At 39.4% G+C, this 26735-nt stretch overlaps 1 protein-coding gene across 6 annotated transcripts in view; it reads left to right on the forward strand.

The window, feature by feature from the left end:
- COL6A3 (collagen type VI alpha 3 chain) overlaps positions 1–26735 on the forward strand; it is a 107630-nt gene that overhangs the window by 61869 nt on the left and 19026 nt on the right. For all 6 annotated transcript variants that reach the window (XM_040439885.1, XM_040439886.1, XM_040439887.1 and 3 more), the window contains 31 exons: positions 248–594; positions 814–892; positions 4176–4321; positions 4432–4524; positions 5214–5267; positions 5383–5454; positions 5551–5577; positions 5903–5947; positions 7373–7426; positions 7942–8004; positions 9955–10020; positions 10808–10861; positions 13625–13660; positions 14216–14278; positions 14368–14430; positions 14782–14844; positions 15253–15315; positions 15488–15538; positions 15921–15956; positions 16915–16977; positions 17117–17179; positions 17267–17299; positions 17381–17417; positions 17973–17984; positions 18877–19370; positions 20953–21049; positions 21320–22018; positions 22142–22244; positions 23375–23463; positions 24487–24777; positions 25253–25333. In XM_040439885.1, coding sequence (XP_040295819.1) covers positions 248–594; positions 814–892; positions 4176–4321; positions 4432–4524; positions 5214–5267; positions 5383–5454; positions 5551–5577; positions 5903–5947; positions 7373–7426; positions 7942–8004; positions 9955–10020; positions 10808–10861; positions 13625–13660; positions 14216–14278; positions 14368–14430; positions 14782–14844; positions 15253–15315; positions 15488–15538; positions 15921–15956; positions 16915–16977; positions 17117–17179; positions 17267–17299; positions 17381–17417; positions 17973–17984; positions 18877–19370; positions 20953–21049; positions 21320–22018; positions 22142–22244; positions 23375–23463; positions 24487–24777; positions 25253–25333 — 3537 coding nt within the window. The remainder of the gene's footprint in view (positions 1–247; positions 595–813; positions 893–4175; positions 4322–4431; positions 4525–5213; positions 5268–5382; positions 5455–5550; positions 5578–5902; positions 5948–7372; positions 7427–7941; positions 8005–9954; positions 10021–10807; positions 10862–13624; positions 13661–14215; positions 14279–14367; positions 14431–14781; positions 14845–15252; positions 15316–15487; positions 15539–15920; positions 15957–16914; positions 16978–17116; positions 17180–17266; positions 17300–17380; positions 17418–17972; positions 17985–18876; positions 19371–20952; positions 21050–21319; positions 22019–22141; positions 22245–23374; positions 23464–24486; positions 24778–25252; positions 25334–26735) is intronic.

Here is a 26735-nt window from a genome sequence, read left to right on the forward strand (position 1 = left end):
TTGTACTCAACTATTTCCGTCAGCCCATTAGACATTGAATTGGATTATGTATCACCACTGTTTAATTTAAATTCTTCCAGAATGGAGGACTTGGGACCCCTGCTCACATGATCTGTGGGGGTCCCAGTGGTCAGACACCATCCTGTAGATATTGTGAGACTCAGAATCCTAATTCATTAAGTGTAGGTTACTATTACACAGTTGGTTATAAGAGGAATAGTGAAATAACATTATGATTTGCTTGCAGAGTGCAACCTGGAAGTGATTTTAGGATTTGATGTGGATATCAGCGCTGGGCAAAATATCTTTAATGCTTACAGAGGACTCGAACCCAAACTGAGACAGATACTGGAACGCATTTCCAACATGCAAAAAATAAGCTGCAGCGGTGACAAGAAGCCTACTGTGAAAGTTGCCGTCTTGTCTCAGGGAAGAACAGGTCCAGTTGAGGCATTTGATTTTTCAGAATATCGTCCAGAACTAGTTGAAAAAATCATCGCAACGGGCACACGTGGGCCATATGTGCTGAATGGGCGAACTCTACAAACATATCTAAACAAATTCAAGACCTCTGGAGAAGACACCAGTATTAAGGTAAGAAATCTGACAGGGGTTTAGCAATGCTATATTGGGGTTAAGTCCATGATATTGCTATAATCTTTCTGTGTGGTTTTCATACCCAATCATTCATCTTACAGTGCCTTTGTACAAAGTATCTTTAAGTATGAAAAGCCAAGTTTGACAACCATTACATTATAAATTAATCCTTTTAGTGATTTTTTGAGCTTTGACAGTTGTTTGTTTTATGTACAGGTGGTTATCCACATAACCGATGGTGTTGACGCAAGCATGTCTGAACTTCAGCAAGCATCTGCATCTCTACAGACTGCAGGTAAGTGGCTGTTAAAGAGAGCAGTGGTAGCAGTATTTGTGCTTGTATTTTCCTAAAATTTGCGTCAATAAATGGAGATATTCATGGCTTGACTGAATATATATACTGTATATATATATATATATCAACATACTAGGCAAGCCTAGATATAAACATATGGTTAGTTCAACCAGTCCTGGGATCGCAGCAGAATCTGCACTGGGTAGTGGACAAGTGTTCTCTGAGCTAGACTTTTAGAAACAGTGGCTGGTGAGTCCAGTGGACTGTATCTCCTCTGCATCTACAGGGTGGGCCATTTATATGGATACACCTTAATAAAATGGGAATGGTTGGTGATATTAACTTCCTGTTTGTGGCACATTAGTATATGTGAGGGGGAAACTTTTCAAGATGGGTGGGGACCATGGTGGCCATTTTGAAGTTGGCCATTTTGAATCCAACTTTTGTTTTTTCAATAGGAAGAGGGTCATGTGACACATCAAACTTATTGGGAATTTCACAAGAAAAACAATGGTGTGCTTGGTTTTAACGTAACTTTATTCTTTCATGAGTTATTTACAAGTTTCTGACCACTTATAAAATGTGTTCAATGTGCTGCCCATTGTGTTGGATTGTCAATGCAACCCTCTTCTCCCACTCTTCACACACTGATAGCAACACCGCAGGAGAAATGCTAGCACAGGCTTCCAGTATCCGTAGTTTCAGGTGCTGCACATCTTGTATCTTCACAGCATAGACGATTGCCTTCAGATGATACGAGATGTGCAGCACCTGAAACTACGGATACTGGAAGCCTGTGCTAGCATTTCTCCTGCGGTGTTACTATCAGTGTGTGAAGAGTGGGAGAAGAGGGTTGCATTGACAATCCAACACAATGGGCAGCACATTGAACACATTTTATAAGTGGTCAGAAACTTGTAAATAACTCATGAAAGAATAAAGTTACGTTAAAACCAAGCACACCATTGTTTTTCTTGTGAAATTCCCAATAAGTTTGATGTGTCACATGACTATCTTCCTATTGAAAAAACAAAAGTTGGATTCAAAATGGCCGACTTCAAAATGGCCGCCATGGTCACCACCCATCTTGAAAAGTTTCCCCCCTCACATATACTAATGTGCCACAAACAGGAAGTTAATATCACCAACCATTCCCATTTTATTAAGGTGTATCCATATAAATGGCCCACCCTGTATAAAATTGCAATGGTAGCAATATGCTGTTAATGAATTTGGAAGAAGGAGAAGTCTGCAGCACAAATGGCTGAGTTTGGGAAAGGAATACTTCAAATCAATTCTTTACATGAGGTTCTAAGAGCACTCTGAAGCTTTAAAAAATTTTTTTTACCAAAAGTACCATAAGTCACCTATGTTTTTTTTCTCACAATGCTCAAGTTACACACATAAAAAAAAATTGCTGGTTTACCAAGTCTGTCTTAATATTTGAAACCTAGAAGTTTTTTTATTTAGAACAATGAGCCATGCCACAGTCAGATTGCCCATAACTGCTTTGCACATATACCTAAAGTTTTAAACATTTATATAATATACTTTACTAGGGAAATATGTTTGTAAAGTGTCTTATTAGCATTGCTAAGGAGAGTGTGTCTTCAGTCTTCAGAATTTTACTGAGTGCTGAAGGTGCCTGTTTGTAACAAGTCAGATAGCCAGGGTAATGTGCAGTGATAATTAAAGCACACGTACAGTACATAGTCAGGGACTGGGGTAGTGACAAGAGGCAGTAGAACTGAAGACTGAAGACTCACTCTCCTTAGCAATGCTTAATTAGAACGTTCCTAAGGCTAGTTTCACTAGCGTTAAACATTGCAGAAAGCAGCCTGTCGGCAATGTCTGGATCCAGCATTGCCAGAAGCTACCTGATAACCGCTGGCCCCATTAACTATAATGGGGACCTGCAGAGATCAGTGCAGCGATTCTCGGCATGTTTGCGAAAGGGACCAGATGGCAATGCAGTTTCTTCTGGCGTGGTCCAGAATGCAGAGAGCACTAGTGCTAAGAGTGCCAGTGTGGAAATAGCCTTAGAAGACTTGTTACATCCTGTTTCTAGTACTAAGAAACATCTTTCTCTAATAAAGTTTATTAAAAAATGGTTAACATCCCTGTCCCTGCACTATATTAAAAATAAACTCAAACAACAGATGCACTTTAAAGGGGAATTTATTAACACATGTATGCCAGAAGTCACATATTTTCGTGGCAACCACATTTTGAGCAAAAATTTGCAAGTGCTTGCTGGTTTGGGCTTTCACTGTCACAGTGATAGAGTATAGTGGGTGGGGCTTAATGAGAAGGTGTGGTCTCCATGGCCAGAAAAAAATATCATAATTTACACAAAATTGGTATAAATTATGGTGCAAATCAATGCTTGCTTATAGCAGCTTTTCAGGCACATGAATGCCCCACAGATGGGTCTAATTTATTAAGAGGTACAGTATGCACCCCTTATTTCAGTGTACCTCAGATTAAAGGGGTTGTCCGCTTTTATTATATTGATGACCTATCCTCAGGATAGGTAACCAATATCAGATTGGCAGAGATTCAACTCCTGGCACCCCTGCCGATCAACTGTTTGAAGAGAAAGCAGCAGCATTTAATTCAATGGGACAGCTCCTTCCTATTCACTTGAATAGAAAGGAGTCATCCCATAGAAGTGTTTGGGATGGCAGAGTTGTAATTACACCTGCTCGTCGCTGCAGTTGCTGCTTCTCTTCAAAAAGGTAATTGGCGGGAGTGCTGGGAGTCAGGTCATCAATATCAGATTGGCGGGGATCTATCCTGAAGATAGGTCATTAATATAATAAAAGTGGACAACCCCTTTAAGAGCATATTAGTCTTTATGAACAAAATTTAGTACTTAGTGACTATAAAAGGAGCAGTTAGGGGTTGTTAACACCGTGGTGTTTACCACACTATTTTGGAATGGATAGCCTTGCCGATATTTTGTTGAAATCCCACTGGCTGCTGCGTCCTTTCTGCTTCCCATTAATTTCAAAGGGAGTCATGCCCCTTTTCAGCATTGCTGTGGTTTTTAGCCACTGCTCAGCAATCCTCAGTGCTGCATCCAATTGAAATACCCTAAATTTGGAGGAAGAAAGAACATGCTTGCCAGTGAGATTTTGACAAGATTTTGGCAATGCTGTCCACTCCAAAATTCTGCTGTAAAATCTGCCGCTTGAACGGCCTCTTACAGTAACAGATTATAATAGCTCTGGCACATTATAAGAAGAAACTGATCCTGACATTAAACCATGTATTTTTATAGGAGTGAAGGCTTTGCTTTTTGTGGGAATGGAAAACGCCCCCAGATTTGATCAAATAATGCAGTTAGAATTTGGCAGAGGATTCACATACAATAACCCACTGAGATTAAACCGCGTGGATCTAGATTATGAAATCGTTGAGGAATTGGTGAGTACAGCTTTTGCCATGCAGTGGACAATAGAAAGGCACTGTTAATACATTGAACAAACTGTAGATATAGTTATAGCGCTGACTATTATTTCATGTCTGAATCGCAGGATAATGTTGCAGAGAAAGGTTGCTGTGGAGTTCCTTGCAAGTGTTCTGGAGAGAGAGGTGATGTTGGACCTCCAGGTATCAGTGGACCAAAGGTAATGACAAGGCTAATTCTTGCATACATTTTGAAGGAAAGTAAACATATATAAAAATAAAATCCTTGCACATATTCTTAATTCCCCCCCAGCCTTTCAGTTCTACTCAATATCCTGTATTAATGAGAGTTGCCATATCTAATAGTACACGTTTTACTAACTGGAAAATAAAATCTTTATCTTTATCTAACATCTATTATACAAGATGTACTTTACAAAGTATAATATTTTTGCAAGTATTCCATCAGTAACACCCCGAACTGAGTTGGTGAGTTTGATTTTGAAAAATGTAAACCCACCATATCCCTCCATTCAAAATCACACTTAAGGTACCCATACACATTAGAAGATAGTCACCTCAAACCCCCCAAATTCAACAAGACCAGCCAACTTGTGTATAAGGGTGTCCTGACCCTTTCCCACTGGCAAATGTAAGCATGCCTGATCCTTTGTTTTAGTCATGGCCTTAAGTGTTTCACTGTACGTATTCCACATTTACTCACTGAAGGTATATTAATGCTCTGAAGAGCCTGCATGTCTATGTGGAATAGCGATAGGTTGAACAGCTACCTAAGGTGTATGGGCACATTAAGACAAACTATAACAGTAAAATGGGCAGACTAGAAGAACAAAGGATAAATGACTGATATTTAACTAGATATGTAAAATTCTTGTCTTGCATTTTGTAGGGTGCACCAGGCCTCAAAGGCCACCAAGGCTTCCCAGGAGAAGAAGGTGGATCTGTAAGTAGAGCTATTTATCACTGTATCATATAATCCTATTAAATTTCTATATTATAAATGAAAGTGTAAAAGAAACCAATTTGATGAAACATATCATGTGTGGTTTCTTCTTTAGGGAGAGCGTGGTCCTCCTGGTTCAAATGGAACACAAGGTTTTCGAGGATGCCCAGGTCAACGAGGGTTTAAGGTAGGGTGATCTTTTTTTATTGCAGCTGCATAAAAAGCAACCTAAGTATTAAGTTTATAAACCTGACAAAAAAATTGCTTTTTGTCTTTGTTTTAGGGCTCTCGTGGATTCTCTGGAGATAAGGTAAGGGAAACTCTATAATAACATCTTCATAATCTGTCCAAGCTAGGTTACACAACACATGTTCCTTAGTGGACAGAAAAATATTCAGCACATATCAGTCTGGCAAACATACATTTAACATACACTTGTACTGTATATTGTAAATGAGATGTTGATTTTGGTTATAAAGTATGTCCTTGCTAGCGTTATTATGATAAATGATAAGTTGGAATACATTAGTTAATTATACTTGACTTCTAGGCTCATTTTAAAGTATAGTATAAGTATAGAATATTTGTGCATAAATACACGAAGCTTGATATTTTAATGTATCATTTCCCCACAGGGTGAAGTAGGAGAAATCGGCTTAGATGGCATCGATGGGGAAGAAGTAAGTTATATACATGAATACACTAAACATGTCTTTTAAATTGCATTACAAGAAGATAATAGGTTAGGTAGATCTGGGTAGAATAGTTATAATCGCATTGCACAAAATTTGATTCCAGTCCGATTTGGCCAAATCAGTTCGATTGATTCGATTTGGATCCAAGGATCTGCCAGAATTCTCCAATTGGCCTTAAAACTTGTGTATGACACTCTGAGCTCTACTATGACTCAATTTTTTCTCTCTTGTTTGTCACGTTTATATTTTGTTTAAAAAAAATTCTCCCTCATTCTTAACTCCTCCGTACTTTTCTCTCCATCTCTTGCCAAAATTTGTCCATATTAAATCACCAACATTTTTACAAAATTCAGGTCAAATCCAATTTGTTTAAAATGAATTTGCTTATCTCTATACATGAGGATTTATTTGAAGTTTTACCCATGCAAAATTTACACTTTTTTAATAAATTGTTTTATTCAACAGTTTTCTAAAAATACTTTTTTAAATACTCAACATGGGAAGGGTTGAGAGGGGGTTCCCTATTAAGGTGGGGGTACAATCACTCATGTAGTAGTATGTCAAAGTCAGGTCATACTGTGGCTAAAAGTACAACATAAGCAGATTGTGTTACTGGCTGTCCCAACATATTTTGAGCCCAGCTGGAGTTCAAGAGAAATCTATGGTGTTGGAAACAAACATGGCTTAGACTGTGAAAGAAGCTAACAGACAAATATTACCATTCTAGAAGTGGGAAAGCCATGGGTAGAGTTATTAAAAATAATTTTACAAAATGGTCTGGTAAATGTACTTTTCATGTTCTTTTGTAAAGGGCACATACTGGAGGGGAACTTGGAATGAGGGCATGCAAAATAAGACAGTCTCCAACAAAATTTCAATTTTGATGTTACATATCAGAATAACTCAGATATGGGTGATTGTCTGCCAAATGACTGTAAAATCCCTACAGTATTTTTCACTACAGAAAATTCATTGGTCCTAACAACATCATATGATTCACTAGTAGTATGCCATCTCATAAAAGATCCATATATCCCAAAGCAATAAATTGCATATTTAACCCCCAGACACAAATCCTGAAACCTCAGATGTTGCACTCTTGACATAAATCATATGTTGCATTGCGAACAAGCAATACATTTCTCTATGTTTAACATCAGAATTATAAATTTGAAATAGTGTAGGTAGACTTTCCACAGAAAGAGGTAGCTGTGCTGGTGACCACTTTACATAAGCAAAAGGGGTCTGGGGATAAATGCATGATATAAGAAAGTCCCTTTCATTTTATGTTGTAATTGTAATTGTATTAAAGAAATTAAAATAGAACAAAGTGCTTTTCACACATTATTGCACCTCCAGATGTAAATACTGTATTGCAAGCAAAATAAAGTGCTTATTCTTCCATTTTAGGGTAAAAGGGGTATCCCTGGATCTGCTGGAGACAGAGGCAGTGCTGGACCTCGGGTTGGTTATATTGGTTTCTACTTCTTTAAAACAATGGTGTTGGTAATTTTGTAGCCCTATCATGTTCTGGTTCACTCTAACATTAGTGGTGTCCACCAGGCTTTTGATGGCAAGAAACAAACAGACTGTAATGCTATTCTTGCCATCAAAAATACCAAAACACTGATGGAGTCCTGATGAGATCCAATAAGATTTGACCTTATTCCCTCAAACGTAATGTTAAATGCAATAACCTTTGTATATACCAGTACTTGTAAGGCCCATCTTCATTTTCTTTTTTTTTCTGTTACAAAAATAAAAGCATTTTAGCAGGGTGGGTGGGGTTACGAAATCATCCCACTCCACTGAATAGAGCCCAATGTATATCCTTTTCCTGACGTATATATGTTAAAAGAAGAGTTAAAACATGATTTGAACAGAGTCTAATAAATACCCCTGAATATTTTTACTCTTATCAAATACATAACTACAATGCTTTATCCTTTGCAACTGAGAATATTATCATTATAAAATAGGGTGAAAAAGGTCTAAAAGGTCAGAGAGGAGAAAGGGGAGATCAAGGACTTCGAGGTGATCCGGTAAGTAAAGATCTGGTTTGCTGCTCACACTCTGATCCTCCAAAAATTGTAGCTTTGTATCTGCATTACTCTTGTCACTGAATATTTGGGATTCTGACCCCTTGGAATACATAACTGGTCTGTAATGTGACTTCTCGGTCATTTCTGAGCAACTGTTAATACAATGAGTCAAATCCTACTGCACTTAAAGGGGGTATTCTAGCTGTTAGAAGTTATCCCCTATCCTATCTGCTAGGACCCCCACAGATCACGAAAATGGAGGCCCCATACCCTTGGAGCAGCTGGTTGGTCAGGCATGCATGCGGCCCCTCCATTAATTTATATGAGAATACCGGACATAGGAGGGGCCATGCATATGTGTAACCGGCTGCTCCGTTCATTTGAGGGGGGCTGCAAAGGGTACAGGGGCCATGTTCTTGTGATCCTACCGCTGGGTCCCCCACCAATCCAATAGTTTCCCCCTATCCTGTGGATAGAGGATAATGTCTAACAACTGGAATACCCCTTCAAGTATGTCTCTGTTTTCATACATACCATGCTTTATCGGACATCATGCCTATGACTTTCTCTGTGACTTCTTACATGCTCTACCATATGGATGAATCCTAACAGAGACCTATATATTGCAAGATAACATAACATTATAAGCCCCAAAAACATCACCAAAGTTTCAGATAGAAAACAGAATATTATTTTACATAATTGTAATTTGGTGCATTGCTTTGAAATGTTATTGGACCTGCTCAAACGTTTTACCCATTGGTTTAGAATAACAAGGATAATTGGAAATCTCCTCATTACTAGTGATGAGTGGCAGGGGCAATATTCGAATCCGAGATATTTCGCAAATATTTGGGTGAATATTCGTCATAAATTCGCCATTATTTTCTTTATTGCGAAAATCGAGAATGTAATATGCACAATACAGGCGTGGGTCACTTTTGCTACATTTTTCAAGTGCAAGAAGTTTCCTGAGACTGAAGAAAATGGTTGGCACAGCAGAACATTACAATAGCTTTATATGCAGATAGAGTCCATAGTGGGTGGTGCAGTCATTGAAACTGGCCAGGCCATACATGCTCAATGACACCCGGCGATAGAAGTTCTTTTAAAGATAGATCTTTTTTCCACTAATAATGTTTGACTGAAAGATCTTTTATCTATGAGATGAAAACTTTAAACATGCTTGACTTCATTTCAGAAGCCAGTGGTCAGTCCGGTCTAGTTGGCAAAGCGTTGGTTCATTGTTAAATTTAACCAAACAAATGAATGATCATTTTAATTAAAATCATCTATTATGTCCAACTTTAGACTTTAGTACTGTGTACAGGTACTTTCAATTTCATTTACCAAAGTCTGTTAACTGTTTGGATAATCCATCTTTGTAGGGAGGGTTCCCTAATGATAAGCTGACCACAGGGTGTCCCACTGCTGAGAACCCCAGTGTACCATCATAAATTGCATGAAATCCAGCAGCGAGTGCTTTATTCCTTTGCAGAGCCACCACCGATACGTGAGTCCGGAGAGGAAAGAGCTTGTCTTTGTAGCTATTTTGTACTTTGGAGGTCCTGAATGGTGACAATGCCCACCTTTTATTATATCAACAGTTCCCAATAAGGATGCTCATCATCCAAAAAGTGAAAAGGGAAAGTCTCTTAAATCGCTGCAGCTGTAGAAATAAACCTAAAGGAGTTGCTCAGATTGAAGGTTACTGAATGTCGAGCAAGGTTTCTCAAACGTATACACTCTACTTTTTTAGCACAACCGTGGCGAATTTTGATTAGTAAATCTGCGGCACTGGAGCTTCTTAAATGTTCAGTTTGGTCTGCATTGAAAAAACTACAGCGCTCACCTGACCACCACGACTACTGCAAACTATGAGGCTGACAGAAAAAAATTATATGATTAATAACCTCTCATCATTTTTTATCTTTGTTATTTGTGCTTTAGGGCGAGTCCGGAACAGATTCCACTCAGAGAGGACCAAGAGGTCCAAAGGGAGAGGCAGGAAGTGTGGTAAAGTATCTCAGTATTTCAAAGTCTTCTAGCTACTTATTTGTAATTATAGTTTAGATTATAGTATAATAATATTGATTAAGATCATCCTGCCTTAATACATCGACTGTTGTAACTATATGTGAATTGTGTTGTTTTATAGGGGTTCTCTAGGCTACAAATATTGATGATCTATCCTCAGGATAGGTCATCAATATCAGATCACTGGGGGAGCGGCAGCCCAAACAGCTGGGATGATGAGTGTCGGACCCCCACCAATCCAGAGGATAGATCATCCATAGCAGCCTGGAGAACCACTTTAAAGCACTAGTTATATGTGTTCAGCATGAAATCTCCCAATGTAGGTGCCAAACATTAAGGCCTGCTGCAGGCCACCATATGCCATACAACATAATACATCACCTGTAGGCCCCAATGTTAAAAAAACACATAAAGCATGGTAGACATTTTTTTTGCGGTGAACCACTGTATATTAAAGCGCAGCCGCCCACACTTTCCTATACAGTAAAAAGTATTCACTTTTTCAACAAGAAAAGGCTTACAGTGAATGTGAGGGGGACGCAAAATAACACATTTTAAAAACATGTATTACAAAGTTTAAGGAACTATATGAAGTTTTACTGCTTTTTCAATCCCCTAAAGAGAATTGTGCACAGACTTGAAATAAACTATTTAGCATATGGTTCTCATTGTTTTCAGTCTTTTGATGGTAAAATTAGAAAGGATACTTAATTAAAGACTACAAAGAAAGGCCACATGATGTACTACAGCTTATTTTTATTAACAGGGAGAGCCTGGAAGTGATGGCATCTCAGGAATAGCTGGTGGTCCAGGAAAAGCTGTAAGTAACTGATAAACAATTTGGTTCCTGCTTGTGGTTAATGTATGGATATATATGAGTAAACACTCTTTGGAAAAAAAATAACCCAGAAATGTCAGATTGCTGCTAATTGTGCGTGCAGTTATGTCTCACAGACAGATGTGTATATGATCACAGGCGTTATTAGGCATGGGGTCCTGACACAAGAGGGCGTAAAAGTGCTTCTCTCACTGTCCTATACTAAGGCTCTCAGAAGCTACTTTTGAGTAGTGTATGTCTTGGAGAGAGATTGATGACTGCTAAACATGCCTCTACATCGCACTCAAAGACATTTTGCCCAATTGTCAGATTTTGAGAACGGGTGCTTCATTGGAAAAGCAGGATGGTCATTTTGACAAATTGCCAGTTAATTAGACCATTCTGACCAAGCTTTTGGGAGGCGTTGTGAACAGGCTCTGGACAGCCTAGACAGATCACCAGTAGAAAGGATCATTTGATCTGCCAATAAGCATGAACTGCTCCCACAGTTTCATTGTCCATCATTCCAAACACATTTGGAACCTTCATTACACATCCTTGTCTCTGCTCGGACCATTTCCAGATGCTTAGAAGAAGGAAGTTTGTTTTTATGGTGTCCAGTAACTGTCCTGCCATTAACAACCAGTCACTGTCACCTTCATTTGCATGGGTGTCAGGAATGAGAAACCTGAACTGCTAGAGACTGTAACCGTATCATCTTTAGCGATGAATCCAGGTTCTATCTAGGATCCGACATTGGTCGGTTTCAAGTATGGAAGCCCCTTAGTAAGCACTTCAATCCTGCTTTGGAGTAACACACTGCCCGAATGCCAGCTATGAGCTTTATTTTTGAATTTCCAGCTTCTGCCATTAATTATTATACATTTTCCAGACTGTGAGCAGCCATGTGCCTCCCACTAAGCCCTCACAAAAAACTGGTGTGCACTGTGTAAAAGCTCAAAACGTCACACAGTTTTGTGTGATGGCATGCACCAAAATTTGTGTCTTTTTCATGCCACAAAAATAATTTGATAAATTCCGCTCGCCCGTTATTCCTGTGGGTCTATATCAGTCTTCCATCATACATACAAAAATAGCAATCAGTTTTTTTTGTATTGTATCATTTTCATTGCATTTCATTGCATTTTAATAGCATACTTGAAACAATTTTTCTGGTGTTTTTGAAGTCCTATAATGAGGCATAGGGTAACCCCTCTTTCCTGCCATATGTAGAGCATGAGATATTTAAAAACAAAAACACTGAGAGTAGTAAAAACCCTCAAAAGCAATAAAAATATGCTTCCAGAAACTAAGGTTTCTATGTAGTGCATTTCATAATGCAGTGTAGGCTTTAACTTAAAGGGAACCTGTCACCGGGATTTTGTGTATAGAGCTGAGGACATGGGTTGCTAGATGGCCGCTAGCACATCCGCAATATCCAGTCCCCATAGCTCTGTGTGCTTTTATTGTGTAAAAAAAACGATTTGATACATATGCAAATTAACCTGAGATGAGTCCTGTCCCTGACTCATGTCACATACAGGACTCATCTCAGGTTAATTTGCATATGTATCAAATCGTTTATTTTACACAATAAAAGCACACAGAGCTATGGGGACTGGGTATTACGGATGTACTAGCGGTCATCTAACAACCCATGTCCTCAGCTCTATACCCAAAATCCTGGTGACAGGTTCCCTTTAAGAAAAAAGTGTGAAAAGAGTAGTGTTGTTAAAATGGAAATCTAGTAATGATACTTTGAATAAAGCAACAAAATAAATGAAAAATACCCCAAAGATGTATGACACCACCTTTATGGTACCGCAGTATGGTATTTTTCTCTAGAATCATTGTTAACCTCGATAAGAGACGTAACATGCCACATTTTTCTCTAGAATTATAGAATTATTATTATTTATTATTAAAGCGCCATTCATTTCATAGCGCTGTACATATGAGTCATTATTAACCTCCATAAGTGTTGGAACATGCCACATATTTGCATGGATTCCATTTGAATCTGCTTTTGTATGGTGCAATATGGGCACATAGTAAGTTATGAGCACATCACGTATCCTTATTGATATTACTGTTATGGAAAGCCGATATATAGTCCCATGGTACTTTAACAGATAGTAGTAGCTAGAGATCTAGAATTGCCCCCATTTATTCATACACAGGCTGCTTGAGATAATTTACTCCTTGATGTGGTAAAGCTATATAAGCAAAAACTTGAAGAATGAGACATGCTTTACTGTTTCGAAAGGTCATATTGATTTGTATTGTAACGAAGCTCACATATTCCCCAAAGTACTTTTGTGTTTACAAACAGATATACGCCACTTTTTAGCGTATATCTGTCACAGATTGCTGTGCAAAGGTTATTTGTGATGCAATCTGCGACTTTTCCTCGCTCACGCCAGGTCTAAAAAAAGGGTGTGTGGCATGGGCGGGGAAGGTGGCGTTCTGGCAGGCCAGTCTCATTTATAATTTTCTACGCCTGTATTAGGCATAGAAAATGTATAAATCTACGCCAGCAATACTCCTTTAGCTGGCAGTGGATACGCCAAAGTCATCCACCGCCAGCTAAAGGTGTATTAAGACCGGTGTCTAACATGCCAATCTTAGTAAATTACCCCCTATTAGTTTAGCTTATAATGCATTGTAGTAATTTAGACCTCAATGTAAGTTCTATATCGGATTAAGTAATTAGTGTTGAAATAATTTTTAATCCGTTATTTTTTTCCTGTTGATTTTTTCCAACAGGGGGCTCAGGGTCGTAGAGGACCTCCTGGACTTAAGGTAAAATGAATAAACACTCTACTATTTAGTATGAAGTGTATCTTGCTGTTGTTATTTTGTATCATTTTTGCTATGTATCATACTAAGGGTGGGTTCACACTAGCGTTAGGGATTCCATTATGGCTTTCCGTTGTAACATGGTTATAACAGAAAATAACTGAATGCCCAGACAGAATGCAAAATGGAAGCTTTTAAAAGGCATTCCATTTGCTTTCCACCCTAATAGAAGTCTATGGGAAAGCATAACGGATCCTTCTGGGTCCCATTATTCAAGACGGAAAACAAAGTCCTGTCGACAGGACTTTGTTTTCCGTCTTGCATAACGGGACCCAGACAGATCCGTTTTAATTCCCATAGACTTCTATTAGGACGGAAACCAAACGGAATGCCTTTTAAAGGTTTCCGTTTAGCATTCTGTTATAATACAAGTCTATGGGCATAAGAACGGATCCGTCCTTCCGTCTTATGATTTCGTTATTTTCTGTTATAACCATGTTATATGTGTGAACCCACTCTAAGCAGTACATATATCTTCCAAAACAATTCTAATTCTAGGGTAACAGAGGAGGTGCTGGTGCTGCAGGTGGAGTTGGAGAACAAGGTCTGAGGGGTCCTCAGGTAGGCAACTGAAGGTCAATAGTATCTTAGATGTTCATTCTTAATTAAACTTTTGACTATTTACGGGTATGTATCTATTTCATTCTCAGGGTTCTCAAGGACAGATTGGTGCCCCAGGCACAGCTGGCGAGCAAGGTCTCCCCGGAGCCCGAGTAAGATTGCTATTTCTGCATTGTAACCTAATTCATAGTAACAACCTTTGAGAGATGATGCTAAAAACGAATTTATATGTAATGGCACTGGTGTAGAATGCATACTGCGAGTATACAACATGCAATAATCCTAGAAGATAGAGACTAACAGATTTTCCAGAAACTTACTTTGAAATTGTAATGAACGCTTTTATCAGCAGAGTGATGCTAGATTATTCACATATGTTTTATGTTCAGGAACGGTAAGAAAGAGTCTTAAATAGAGATTCTATGTTGGGGAGGGAATGCAGAGGGATTAGTCTGATAGGAGCCTTACTCTGACTCATATGATTTCTCCTTCTATTCCCAAAGGGAGCAGGAGGTACTGCTGGATCCATTGGTGATCGAGGAAGACCTGGACAGCTTGGTCGCAAGGTTTGTATATCCAGCTGCTGTTTCCTTTATCATCAAAGTCACAATCTCTCTCTGTATAATTCCCTCAGTTCACAGACAGTATATAGTAGAGCAACGCTATCATCTATAGTTTTCCTTCCCCGATATATATAAAACTTCTATACACTTCAGTGGAAAGAACCACGCTCGTGCGCAGCTACTTCTCCTATATGTGGCCGTGATAGGTGGTCAGGTGGCGTCTGGGTCCCAGAGGTGGGATTGACTCTCCCACCACCAATTTTATTCCTACCCTGCTCATAAACATGCAGTGCTCTGATTCCTGCCTTTTTTGCATTGGAGAATGATTTTCACTGTCAAAATAAGAAATTAGTAGGCACAATATACTGTTAAAATATATTTAAGAGGATTTTCCATTATTCTATTCCAAAGGGTGAACCAGGAGATATTGGAGTCAAAGGATCTGAAGGACCAGTTGGACCACGTGGAGAGACAGTGAGTTGACTTGTTTAAACACTGGACATTCTCAATTTTTCATCTTAAAGATTCCATGTATGTTACTGCGGATATTTGGGCTCAACTGACTTTTAATGTAATTTCCTGTTCAGCAAGAAGTCAGCAATACCAGACTTACACAAAATTAACCTACCAGCATTTTTTATTATAGGGAGATGATGGACGAGATGGGGTTGGAAAACCAGGACTCAAGGGCAGAAAGGTAAGTCAGAATGTGTTTCCATGTGGTTTTTATGGAAAATATTCCTTTCTGGACTGAGCTTAGCATTTACATATGTATGTGTAGATAGTAAACTGTGCAACTACTTAATACTTTTGGTAATGCCAGTTAGCTCAGTGAGGACTGGCAGTAGAAAATCAGAAATTGCCATGCTTGTTATTATGCTTGCAAAGGATTACATTTTATGTGATTGAAACATGCAGAGTTTCACATTATTAAAATATAACATTTTAATTAATAAATGAAAATCCTCGACCATTTATTTTATGTAGTTATACTTTATGTAGTTACTTACTATTCTGTACTATTTGGCTTTTAACCTTGTTTATCTCAAAAACTGAATGTATTAAATTGTCTTTTTTAGGGAGAAACTGGATTTCCCGGATATCCAGGAGTAAAGGTAAGGCAAAGTTGGGCAAAGTTGACTGTTGCTCTGTACACTGACTGAAAGTTATAATTTATAATCTTTCTATCATTGCAAACAAAGGGTTAAGGTAGAAATAATGAATGTGCTGCTGACACCAAGGCACATATTAATGTATGTGAACTGTACCCACTTCACTATTGGGACCTGCGACGCTGACATCAGAGGCAACGTACTAAAGCTTTTTATATATTTATTTACATATCAAAAAGGGGTTGTCCGAGCTTTCTTGAAAATCTTGCTATGTGCTGACTTGTGGAGGGAAGATAGCCTGCTCAGTACTTAGCTCTCCATCACAACTCTGATTCCACCATCCCTGCTGAGCCAAGAGAACTTCTCTTAAGGTTTTTTCCGTGATTCTTTAACTGATGACCTATCCTCCGGATATCCTCTGACCCATGAACATCACGTCACATAGTCTAGAGAAAGCTGCAAGAAGGCCGCGGTGCTACTGCGAGTGATGGTGCCTTCTCAAACAACTGGATAGGTCATCATTTAAAAAGAAAAAAAAAAACTTGAAGCTTGCCATAAACTTAAAATTTTGATCTTCAAAAATGCGGCTGGGGGTTCAGTCCTATGAACTATCCCAATAGCAACGTGCCAGACTAAATTGGCAAATCATGGAGGCAGTTTGCAAGAAACACTCACAGTGGGCTTACACAAAGTAGCAAATAATTGACTGAATTTGGCCAGTCAAGCCATCCACTTGTATCTTCTTCAGCCAACCAAGATTGAAAAAATCCAGTCTGACAGATCACATTTTTGGGAGACTGTAGTCTACCTTCTCAAATTATATTTTATTTTTCAGATTTGCAATTGGTGAATAAAATATTTTTGATTCCTTCAGATTCATAGGCTTGTCTACCATTTATACTTATAGTTAGTCATGCAGAAAATTGCAATAGCATCCAAATTTTTCTCATGTATTATTCAGGGAGATCCTGGAGATAGAGGAGAGAATGGAGATCTTGGACCTAAAGGAGGCAGGGGCCGCAGGGTAAGTGTGAATTCAAGTTTTAAGGTTAAATGAACTACAGTTCTTCCATTAGTAATAACCACATTTGTAGCCCAAAAACATATTTAACTAAAATTGAGTGCTTAATGCCACTAAACAAATTATCTTACTTCATCTCCAGGGCAATGCTGGTAATTCTGGTACATTGGGTGCTCCAGGAGATCCAGGATATCCAGGACCAGCTGTAAGTCAAGAAGATCTGAAATGCATATCTGATATCAAGATAGATTGTACAAAAACCAACATTTACCAACAATGCTTTATTTTCTAGGGTCTGAAGGGAGAGAGGGGAGGCACAAGAGATGTAAGCACCAAATCACAGAAAAGAGGGAGACAACTTTTCAATTGAGGAAACATTACTTATATATATTTTTTTCTTTTACAGCATTGTGCTCTTGTAAAACACATCAAGAACACTTGTCGTAAGTATTTCTAACCATTCTGTATATTTTCTTGGGGTATACCCTATACAACTCCCAACATGGTTGGAGATCATTGTTGTGGATGATGTCCTATCCCAGCCACTAAAGGGGCAGCACTGGGGAATAGTTGAAAATAAAGAACTGAGCAATACCTACCTACCTGACCTAGTGCGCCACTCTTGTTATCCTGGCCAGGTGCAGTTTAGCTGTAGCGGGATGTCATGCCAACAACACATGATTTCTGCAGCCATTCACTTGCTTCAGCAGTGCACTGTAGAGGCCAATAATTGGGCAGTTGGTAAACATAGCACTGACGGGAGAAGTGGAGTGGCAGAGTGGCTCTAGTAGGTAGGTATTGTTCCTTCTTTATTTTAGGTTATTCTCCCCAGCATTGTCCGGTTTATTGCCTAAACTAGACAACCCCTTTAAGCCAATTAGTTTTTGAAGTAGTTAATTTGTTTTCCATGGTAACAAAGTAAATTATGCTGGTTCAGGTTCTAATGATTTATTTTTCTTTTTTTTCTATGTTGGATGATCACCTCTCTCCTATCACAGCATGTTGCTATGGTAAGATTTTTCTGAGTTTTGACAAAAACATTAATATTACTAGTAAGATGGTGTGGTCCTGAAACCCAGTTCCTCTTTACTGCGCAAACCCAGTGCTGAAGTGTTTAAATGGATAGGTGATCTTGCATATGTGCAACACTGGGGTTGTGCCATGAGGAGGAAACAGGGCTCTAGGGATCCCTGTTCCACTGCTGGAACCCCCACTGATTATACACCTTTGGCTTATATTGTGGCTAGGTGATAAATAACTTACAGCCATCATTCTAGTACCCACTAGTTGAATCTTGGATATCGAACTAAGATTTGGATTACAAAAATAGCAGGTGTCTATGTAGCTCACATGATCCCTTTAACGGCCAAATTAAATTCAATTTAGACTTTACTCCCCGGTAGATTGTACAGCACAAACCAACACCAATCAGTGGTACCCCCTTAGATGAGACACACGTTTCTGCTACTAGTTTGTCCTAACTTTGTGTGCTAGATAAGGGGTATTCAGGTTGTTAGAAGCTATCCCATATCCACAGGAAAATGAATAACTATTGGTTGGTAGGACCCCCAGCGATCAAGACAATGGGGGCATCAATGGGAGCGAATACGCTGTAATCGGTTTTCTCCAGAGATGAATAAAAGCATAAACCTGAGCATAGTGCAGCATATGCACAGTGCTGTTATGCACTCATTCAGTCATATGTGAATTGGTCGAAGGTGCATATGAGTATTTATTTAGTAGTTTTCTTTTGTTTTTTTTGGGTAATGGAGTTAAAAAATTGCCCAATAATGAAGCTAGTGTGAGATAAATCAATTGAATATATTACATCACTTGCATGCTATGTTCAGTAACTTTTTGATTCCAGTGTAAATGGATTCTGAACATTTCTACATTCCGCAGGTCCAGCAGAATGTCCTGTGTACCCCACTGACTTGGTTTTTGCCATTGACACCTCTGCTGACGTGAACCGCAACCAGTTCAACAACATGAAAGATGCCGTTTTGAGAATGGTTAACCAGCTCACAATTACAGACAGCAATTGTCCAAGAGGAGCTCGTGTGGCTCTGCTCACCTACAATAGTGAGGTCACCACAGAGGTCCGCTTCTCTGAAGGCCTGAGGAAACCAGCTCTGCTTAACTTGATTGGAGACTTGCAGCTGAAAACTAATTCCAAACAGAGAAGCCTGGACACAGTTATGTCGTTTGTGGCACGAAACACATTTAAGAGGGCACGTGGAGGGTTCCTGGCAAGAAAAGTGGCTGTTTTCTTCAGTAATGCCCCAACTAGAACCTCAGTGCAGCTTAATGAAGCTGTGCTTAAGTTATATGATGCCAATGTGGCCTCTGTTTTCCTTACAAATCGAGATGACAGGGTGCTGGGAAATGCTTTGAAGGTGAGTATTTCAAATTTGGAAACTATTAGCATTTTTAGAAAAAGGGAATCCAATCTACCATCATTTCCACACTGCTCAAACATTACTGAACGTTGCGGCATTTCAGAGAAAACATAGGGGTCTCTTTGTCATCCATAGCAACAAATCACAGCACAGCTTTCATTTTGAAAAATGAAAGCTGTGCTATGGTTGGTCACTATGGGCCAATAAAAATAGTTTTTTATTTAGACATTTTCAAAAATCCTCCCCTAGTTTTTGAAACAAGCTGGGCACATGGCAAGAAACCAGGCATGGAGAGAAATTTGCTGAGCTTCCTGTCAACTTGACTAGCAAGTATCTCAGTATTTTCATATGAGTATGGTGGCCTCTTCTCTCCATGCCTACTGCTTTTAACTTGTTCCTGGCTCTTTTGTAAAACTATTGGGGAACTGTATTAAGGCCGGTGTTTTCGGCAGCATGGAACTGATGACATTTCTCCTTTAAAGATGCTGTCCAGCTCTTTACATGTGATAGCCTGTCCTCAAGATAGAAAACCGCGTACTGTTTGGCGGGGGCTGACACCCCGCACTCCTGCCAATCTGCTGTTTCACAATAGCTCTGGTGGCAGACATCAGAACTGGAACTACACAGCTCCATCTACTGTGCAGTTGATGGAACTGGTTTTCTGAAGCACTGCTGTTCTACACTTCACAGAGCTATGTAGTTCTGTCACTGACTACTGGCACCGGAGCTACTGCAGAACAGAGCATTGGTGTGAGCGTGGGTTTTCGGACCACCACTGATCAGATAGTGATGACCTATCCTTAAGGAAAGGCTATCACTTACTAAAAGTTGGACAGCTGTAGGACTCCACCAAATGAGTCTATTCATTTTAGAAATACAATTAGAAGTTCCTAGATGAAAATAAATTACAATTAGTTGGATGTTCCCAAGTATAAGTAACAGTTTTTATCTGTATTCTACTTTTTTGAGATGACTATCTAATATTTAATTGAACAACGGTTTTCTAGAGGAGTGTTCTTTCCATAGACTATGGCCAGCACACATAGGATATGATGGAATTGAAATACTAGTCACAGAAAATCTAGTCTAGATATAAGGATGGTCTTCTCAAAGAGATGGTCATTTGGAAAGGTTTCCCTATATTGGCCTGATGTGAGAAGACTTTAGAAATAAGATATAGTATATGCTATAGATTTAGGGAGAGTTACATTGAGGATAACATTTTTATTTTTTACAACCTTATCTGCTGTTAAAATAGTCCACCGATTCTCTCAATCAGTCACTAAATATATTATCAATTTTTTCTATTGCCGGCCTTTAATGTAACTACATGTTTATATAGCAGTATCTGTGATATTAGTTATTTAAATTAAATCCAGATCCATTAAGGCACCAATAATGATTACTGGTGATGTTATTATGCCCATACAATCAGTTTGTTCAACTTAACTGGCTGTCAGAATTGCATAATGGAGCAGAAATCTAAGGATGTAGAGTAATTCTTAAAATAAATGTTCTCATTAAAAACATGATCATTTCTACTTTCCCCAGTAAGAGTTTTCAAATGTATGTCTCATAGGTCAATAACACAGAGGTGGGTCAGGCTTTTGTACTTGGCACCGGTGCTCAAGTTAATGATACCATACGCCGATTGTTCTCCTGCCATGTGTGTCTGGGTAAGCATAACTTTCTGAGACCATTACCTGGATTCAGCAAACATTTTGTAATAGATCATGATTTCTAAAGTTGTATGGGTTAGGTCGGAATCACACACAATTTTTTGAACCAAAGTCAGGAGAAATATAATGATAAGACTAATACTTCTCAATCCTCTGTTTGATTCAAACAAAAACTGCCACAAAAAGTGTGTGATTCCGGCCTAAGTTGTGCGATGGATATTTTACATGCTTTTTATATATTTTGACTCAATACTTTTTTGTCCATAGATATTTGTGATCCACCTAGTGAATGTGGAGTCTTTGTTCCTAGAGGAGACGTTCGTTTACGACGCTCAGCTGCTACTGATGTAGACATTGACCTAGCCTTCCTACTAGACAGTTCAGACTCTACAAATCCAGCCCAGTTTGGAGAGATTAAGAGATTCATATCACATGTAATAGGGCAACTGGAAATTAGCTCAGAACCTAAATCTTCTTCTCATCATGGCCGCATAGCTGTTCTCCAACATGCCCCCTATGAGCATCAAACCAATGCCAGTTTCCCACCTGTGAGAGTGGATGTTGGACTGACTGATTACACAGAGAAAGAGAAACTTCAGGCATTCATCCAGACGAAAATGACACAATTATTTGGAACACGGGCTCTGAGCAATGCTATCAAGTACGTTGTGGAGCATGTGTTTGAGAGTGCACCCAACCCCAGGACCATGAAAGTAATCTTCCTCATCCTGACTGGAGAAGTAAAGTCTTATGAGCTTCAGCAGCTTCGTAAAGCCATAAATGAGGCCAAATGCAAGGGTTACTTCTTTGTCATCCTAAGCATAGGGAAGAAAGTGAACTCTGGACAGCTAAATTCATTGGCTAGTGAACCTCAAGATGTTTTCTCGAAGAAGGCCAACAAGGCATCAGAGCTTCATGAAGACACTTTGATGCGATTCGGGTTGCAACTACCAGGATTCATGAGCAGTAAGTACAAAGAAAATACATGTACTCTTTACCTGATCCTCATTGGAGTCTTGACCGTAAAGTAAAGGTAATACATAGGGTATACATAATGCTTTATGAGTTTCCTATTCTCTTTATTCCTAGGTGAAAATGCATTCCATCTCTCTCCTGAAATACAGAGGGATTGTGAGTGGTTCCAGAATGATCGCCCTGCTAGCACTTCACAGGATGTGACTACTGATGATGGGTATGTAAATATTCTGTAATAAGTAAACCAGGTCAGGATAGGAGGGGAGACCTAATACCCTGCAACAACAGAAGATCAATAGATTTCCTTCCACTAGAGCTCTTTTTCCTAAGAGTAAATATAAGTAATAGATTCGGGTACTAGGATGTACAAAATAAGATTATGATATAAATAAGAAAGGAAGAACCTAACCATACTGTTATCAAGAAAACAACCTTCACTACAAAAGATCTTGTAATATATGGAGAAGGTAAAGCTGGCTATACACATTAAGGGGGTCATTTATTAGGACTGGCGGTCTAGACGCCAGTCATAATAAGCTCTTGCGCTGGCAGTGGATCCGCCAAAGTTATATAGAGGCGCCAGCCTAAATCTAAGCCAGCTAAGGAAAACTGACTTTGTTGCTTGTAGAAACCAATCTGATTTCACCTTTTTTTTTCAGAACTCCTTTGGAAAATGAAAGGATCAATCTGATTGGTTGCTAAGTCGGTTTTCTTAGTTTTGATAACTCTCCCCCAGAGAGTTGGAGATTAGCCCAATGAAGTTCCATTGTGTTTAAAGAGGACCTTTCACTGCTCCTGACATTCCTGTTTTAATAGCTCCATGCATTCCCCATGTAATATCAATTCTGGAGCATCTATTCTTCTGGCTCTATGTTGTGCCATTCCTTTATAATTTCAACTAGAAGTTATGAATGAATTGCTATTAGCCTTCAGTAAGGGTACAGAGGGAAGGTAACCAGTTGGGGGCGTGCCTGTCCAGACTGACTCTATCCAATCAGTGCTGCCATTTTCAGACTGTGCAGGTACACCCCCCAACTGGTTACCTCCCCTCTGTACCCTTACTGAAGGCTGATAGCAATTCATTCATAACTTCTAGTGCAAATAATAAAGGAATGACACAACACAGAGACATAAGAACAGATGCCCCAGAAATGTTAGTATGTGGAGAATGCATGGAGCTATTAAAATAGGTAGGTCAGGAGTGGTGAAAGGTCCTCTTTAAAGAGTAAAATCAGAGATACAAAGACATACGGCCAACCTGCTGATCTTAGCTTTTACACTTGACTTTTATAATTCACTACAGGATGATACACTTTTATATGATCTATCCATCTTTCTGAATGACAGGTCACAGAATGTAATAGTACCTGAAGAGCTGTTAACCAGTAGAAAGCCTGATGTCACGACAGTACGTGCAAGCACTGAGACACCTACAGGTAACTGCTCAACACTTACCTTGGAGCCTAAGAAACACAATGGTCCTGATTTATCAAGACCAGCACATGCCTCCTCCGACAGTCGGTGTGTCAGAATGAAATCCACTGCAGCTCGGCGTAGATTTCAGTCACCATTGTTGCCAGTTTCTGTTTATAAGTGTGCGCCAGGAGGGGCGGATTGGCCATAGACCTTACAGGGAAATTTCCCGGTGGGCTGATGCCCAGGGGGCCGCCTGAGCCCTCCTAACGGCCAGCCAATGAAAGTTTTTGGGGATGATTTGTATTGCTGACAGTATTTTGTGATGGACCATAGTATTTGGCCCTTTTGGGGTGGTATAATGTGCCACAATATGGTATTTCTGGCCCTGCCTTCCGTCAATTTGGACCCAATGACAAAACGGGGACACTTTTAGTATTTTTACCGGGGCCACTTTAAGTTCCCAGTCTTCCCCTGTGTGCCAGCACCAATGTCACCGTCCACACTGCACCCTTACCACGAAAAGGGTTGGGCATAGGGGAATGACCAATATAATACACAAAATACTGCTGCAGAACAAAATACACAGTACACCACAAAATACCACCCCGCTGCAGCATTCAATGCTATTACCATCCTAAGGATGTTAATACATTTGAATGCAGGAGGGCTCTTTCTTCCGCCATCCAGGTGCATAAGTACCAGCATTAATTAATGCTGAAAGCATCAGATTTTTATGTACGCCGGCCATGAGAAGGGCTTGGGAGGCCCCCTGGGCATTGTCCAAATTTCCCTGTAGGGTCTATAACCAGTCCACCCCTAGGGATAGAGCTGCAGTACCTTGCACCACCTTTACTAGGTATATGGGCCAAGGTAAACACTGAAGAGGCTGAACTGCTCGCATGATTGGAAGGGGACCCCAGTGTCAGACCTCCACTAATCTTGAGGATAGGCCATCAATGTCTTGATCCTGGAGAACACTATTATCTTATAGACATCACTACTGGTTAAATGAGTTTAACAAAAACTATTCTGCTTCTTCAAAGATCGTACAGTGACTACACAAATGGCAGCCCTCCCAAGGACTGAGCTGTTGGCGTCTGATGTAACAGACAGCAGTGTGTATCTGAGCTGGACCAGCGCTGACCCCCAGATGCCTCAAGTCTATGAGCTGAGTATCACCTCTCTAGATGACAACACTCTAGTCCTTAAACAGAATGTCACTGGTACTGAGAGACTAATTGGAGGCCTCAAGAGTGGACAGCATTATCAAGTCACCGTTACAGGGCAACACAAGAACCTCGGTCTGATCACCTACCAAGTAACATTTACTACTAGTAAGTATGACCGTCTGTGCTCTTAGGCCTCATCATTTACGGGATAGTTTAACAGACAAAATGGCTTAAGTGCAGTTGAGACTGTTAAATCAATAGTAAAACAAAACTTCGAAGATGAGGTCAGGGAGGATGACTCACTTACGATGATTTATAGTTTTCATTTACACATTAAGAATATTGCAGAGGTTCTTTTTCTAGGAAAATCATGTTGACAGAACTGATAGGATATTTCAGAAATGATGTATTTGAAGTGGTCAGAATATAGGTTATATTAGTTGTAGCCTCACCTATGGTGAGTTTGACTCTATAGTGGCATTTATCCCACTGTACAGATTACACCCTTCATATGTTACATCTATACAATGGTACACAGTAAGTCCAGCACAGCATTGTTTCCTGTTGCATGTGGTTCAATTGGAAGGTCCTGGTACACTAAAGTGGAATGCACACAAATGTATGAAATTCTGCATTACAGGTAATTCTCAGCCCCAGATAGAGGTTGTAGCAAATGAAGAAATGACAATGAACACAGAACCCCTGGATACCCCTGAAATAGGTGAGTGATCAAGAATCAGTCAAAATCAAAAAAAGTAACCTCTTGAAATGATCCAACTTCTTAGGACTAAGTGCATAAAGGACACCAACATAGAAGAATGTTATACACAGACATATGCACATGCGTTAAAAACATGCACAATGGTTATGATCCCTTATTTGGCATTGAGAAATCTATGTTAACCCTTGAGTATTATTTTAAGTTCAGTTACGTTATGTATTACTGCACATTGTTGCATTGGGTTGAGAAAAAAGACACTAATCCAATTAACGTTCCATTTTTCTCTCTCTTTGTATACATCCTAAATGTATGTTTGCTTTAGTAGCTGCTGCTTGACATTGAGTACTGCTGCCCAGTTTGCCAGTATACCTTAGTGCTTCCCCAGTTGTATTCCATTTCATATCTACACAGATATACTATTACTTTGGCCTAGGTGCATTACTTTACATATATCGACACACTGTAATTGAAAGCTACATTCATAGTTCTCTGGGTTGCTTATAAGTGAATATGGATGCCTGTATATACTTCAACACAAGATAACAATACATTTACATGGATTAGAATTTCTGAAAGATTCAGCTTCTTTAAATGTACAGTACTTTGGATTATTTGTAATATTGATGCTCTTATATTATCTGATATGATCTGCAGTTTACGAATTATATAATGCAGCAACGGACGGATTTTCCTGATAAGAAAGATATAGACATTTGTCGAAGCCATTATTCTCTACCTCCAAGCCCAAACATAGCTTTCCATTTTTAGGTTTAGGCATTTTGCAGTTTGAACTTGACAAACCCATGGACCAGAATAGAAGAAACACATACCAGTTGAATTTACTACCTTTATTGAAAGTGCTGTTCAGGATTCCCCCCCCCCCCCGCGCTCCACCATGAACCAGAACTGAGAGTCATTTTTTATAAGCATCACCAGTTCTAATGAATTCCAACTACGTATATTACATGGACAGTCATTTATCGGTATGGCCATCCTGTAATACGCTATTTGGCTCTTGACTGGCCATAGATTTTCCCGGCACAATCAACTGTTTGCCTGGCGTGCCGAGAGCTGGACCCAGGATGGTCAGATTATCTCCCCCACTGCTGCATTTTATAAGATGTCTATCATAAGACAACTGCTTTAATGGCGTTGTCCCAACTTGGCCTTTCATGGCTTAGATGGGAATAACCACAGTAACCGCCGGCCGGGGGTGGACGAACTTACAGAAACACCATAAAATACCTACTGTACTTACTATCAATACTACTATAGCTACTATTACTTTATATACTACATATTTTATGAATAGTGTTGGGCGCGAATATTCGAATAGCGAATATTAATCGCGAATATCGGCACTTCAAGAATTCGCAAATATTTAGAATATAGTGATATACGA

Source organism: Bufo bufo, chromosome 7 (genome assembly GCF_905171765.1).
Source record: "Bufo bufo chromosome 7, aBufBuf1.1, whole genome shotgun sequence".
NCBI lineage: Eukaryota > Metazoa > Chordata > Amphibia > Anura > Bufonidae > Bufo > Bufo bufo.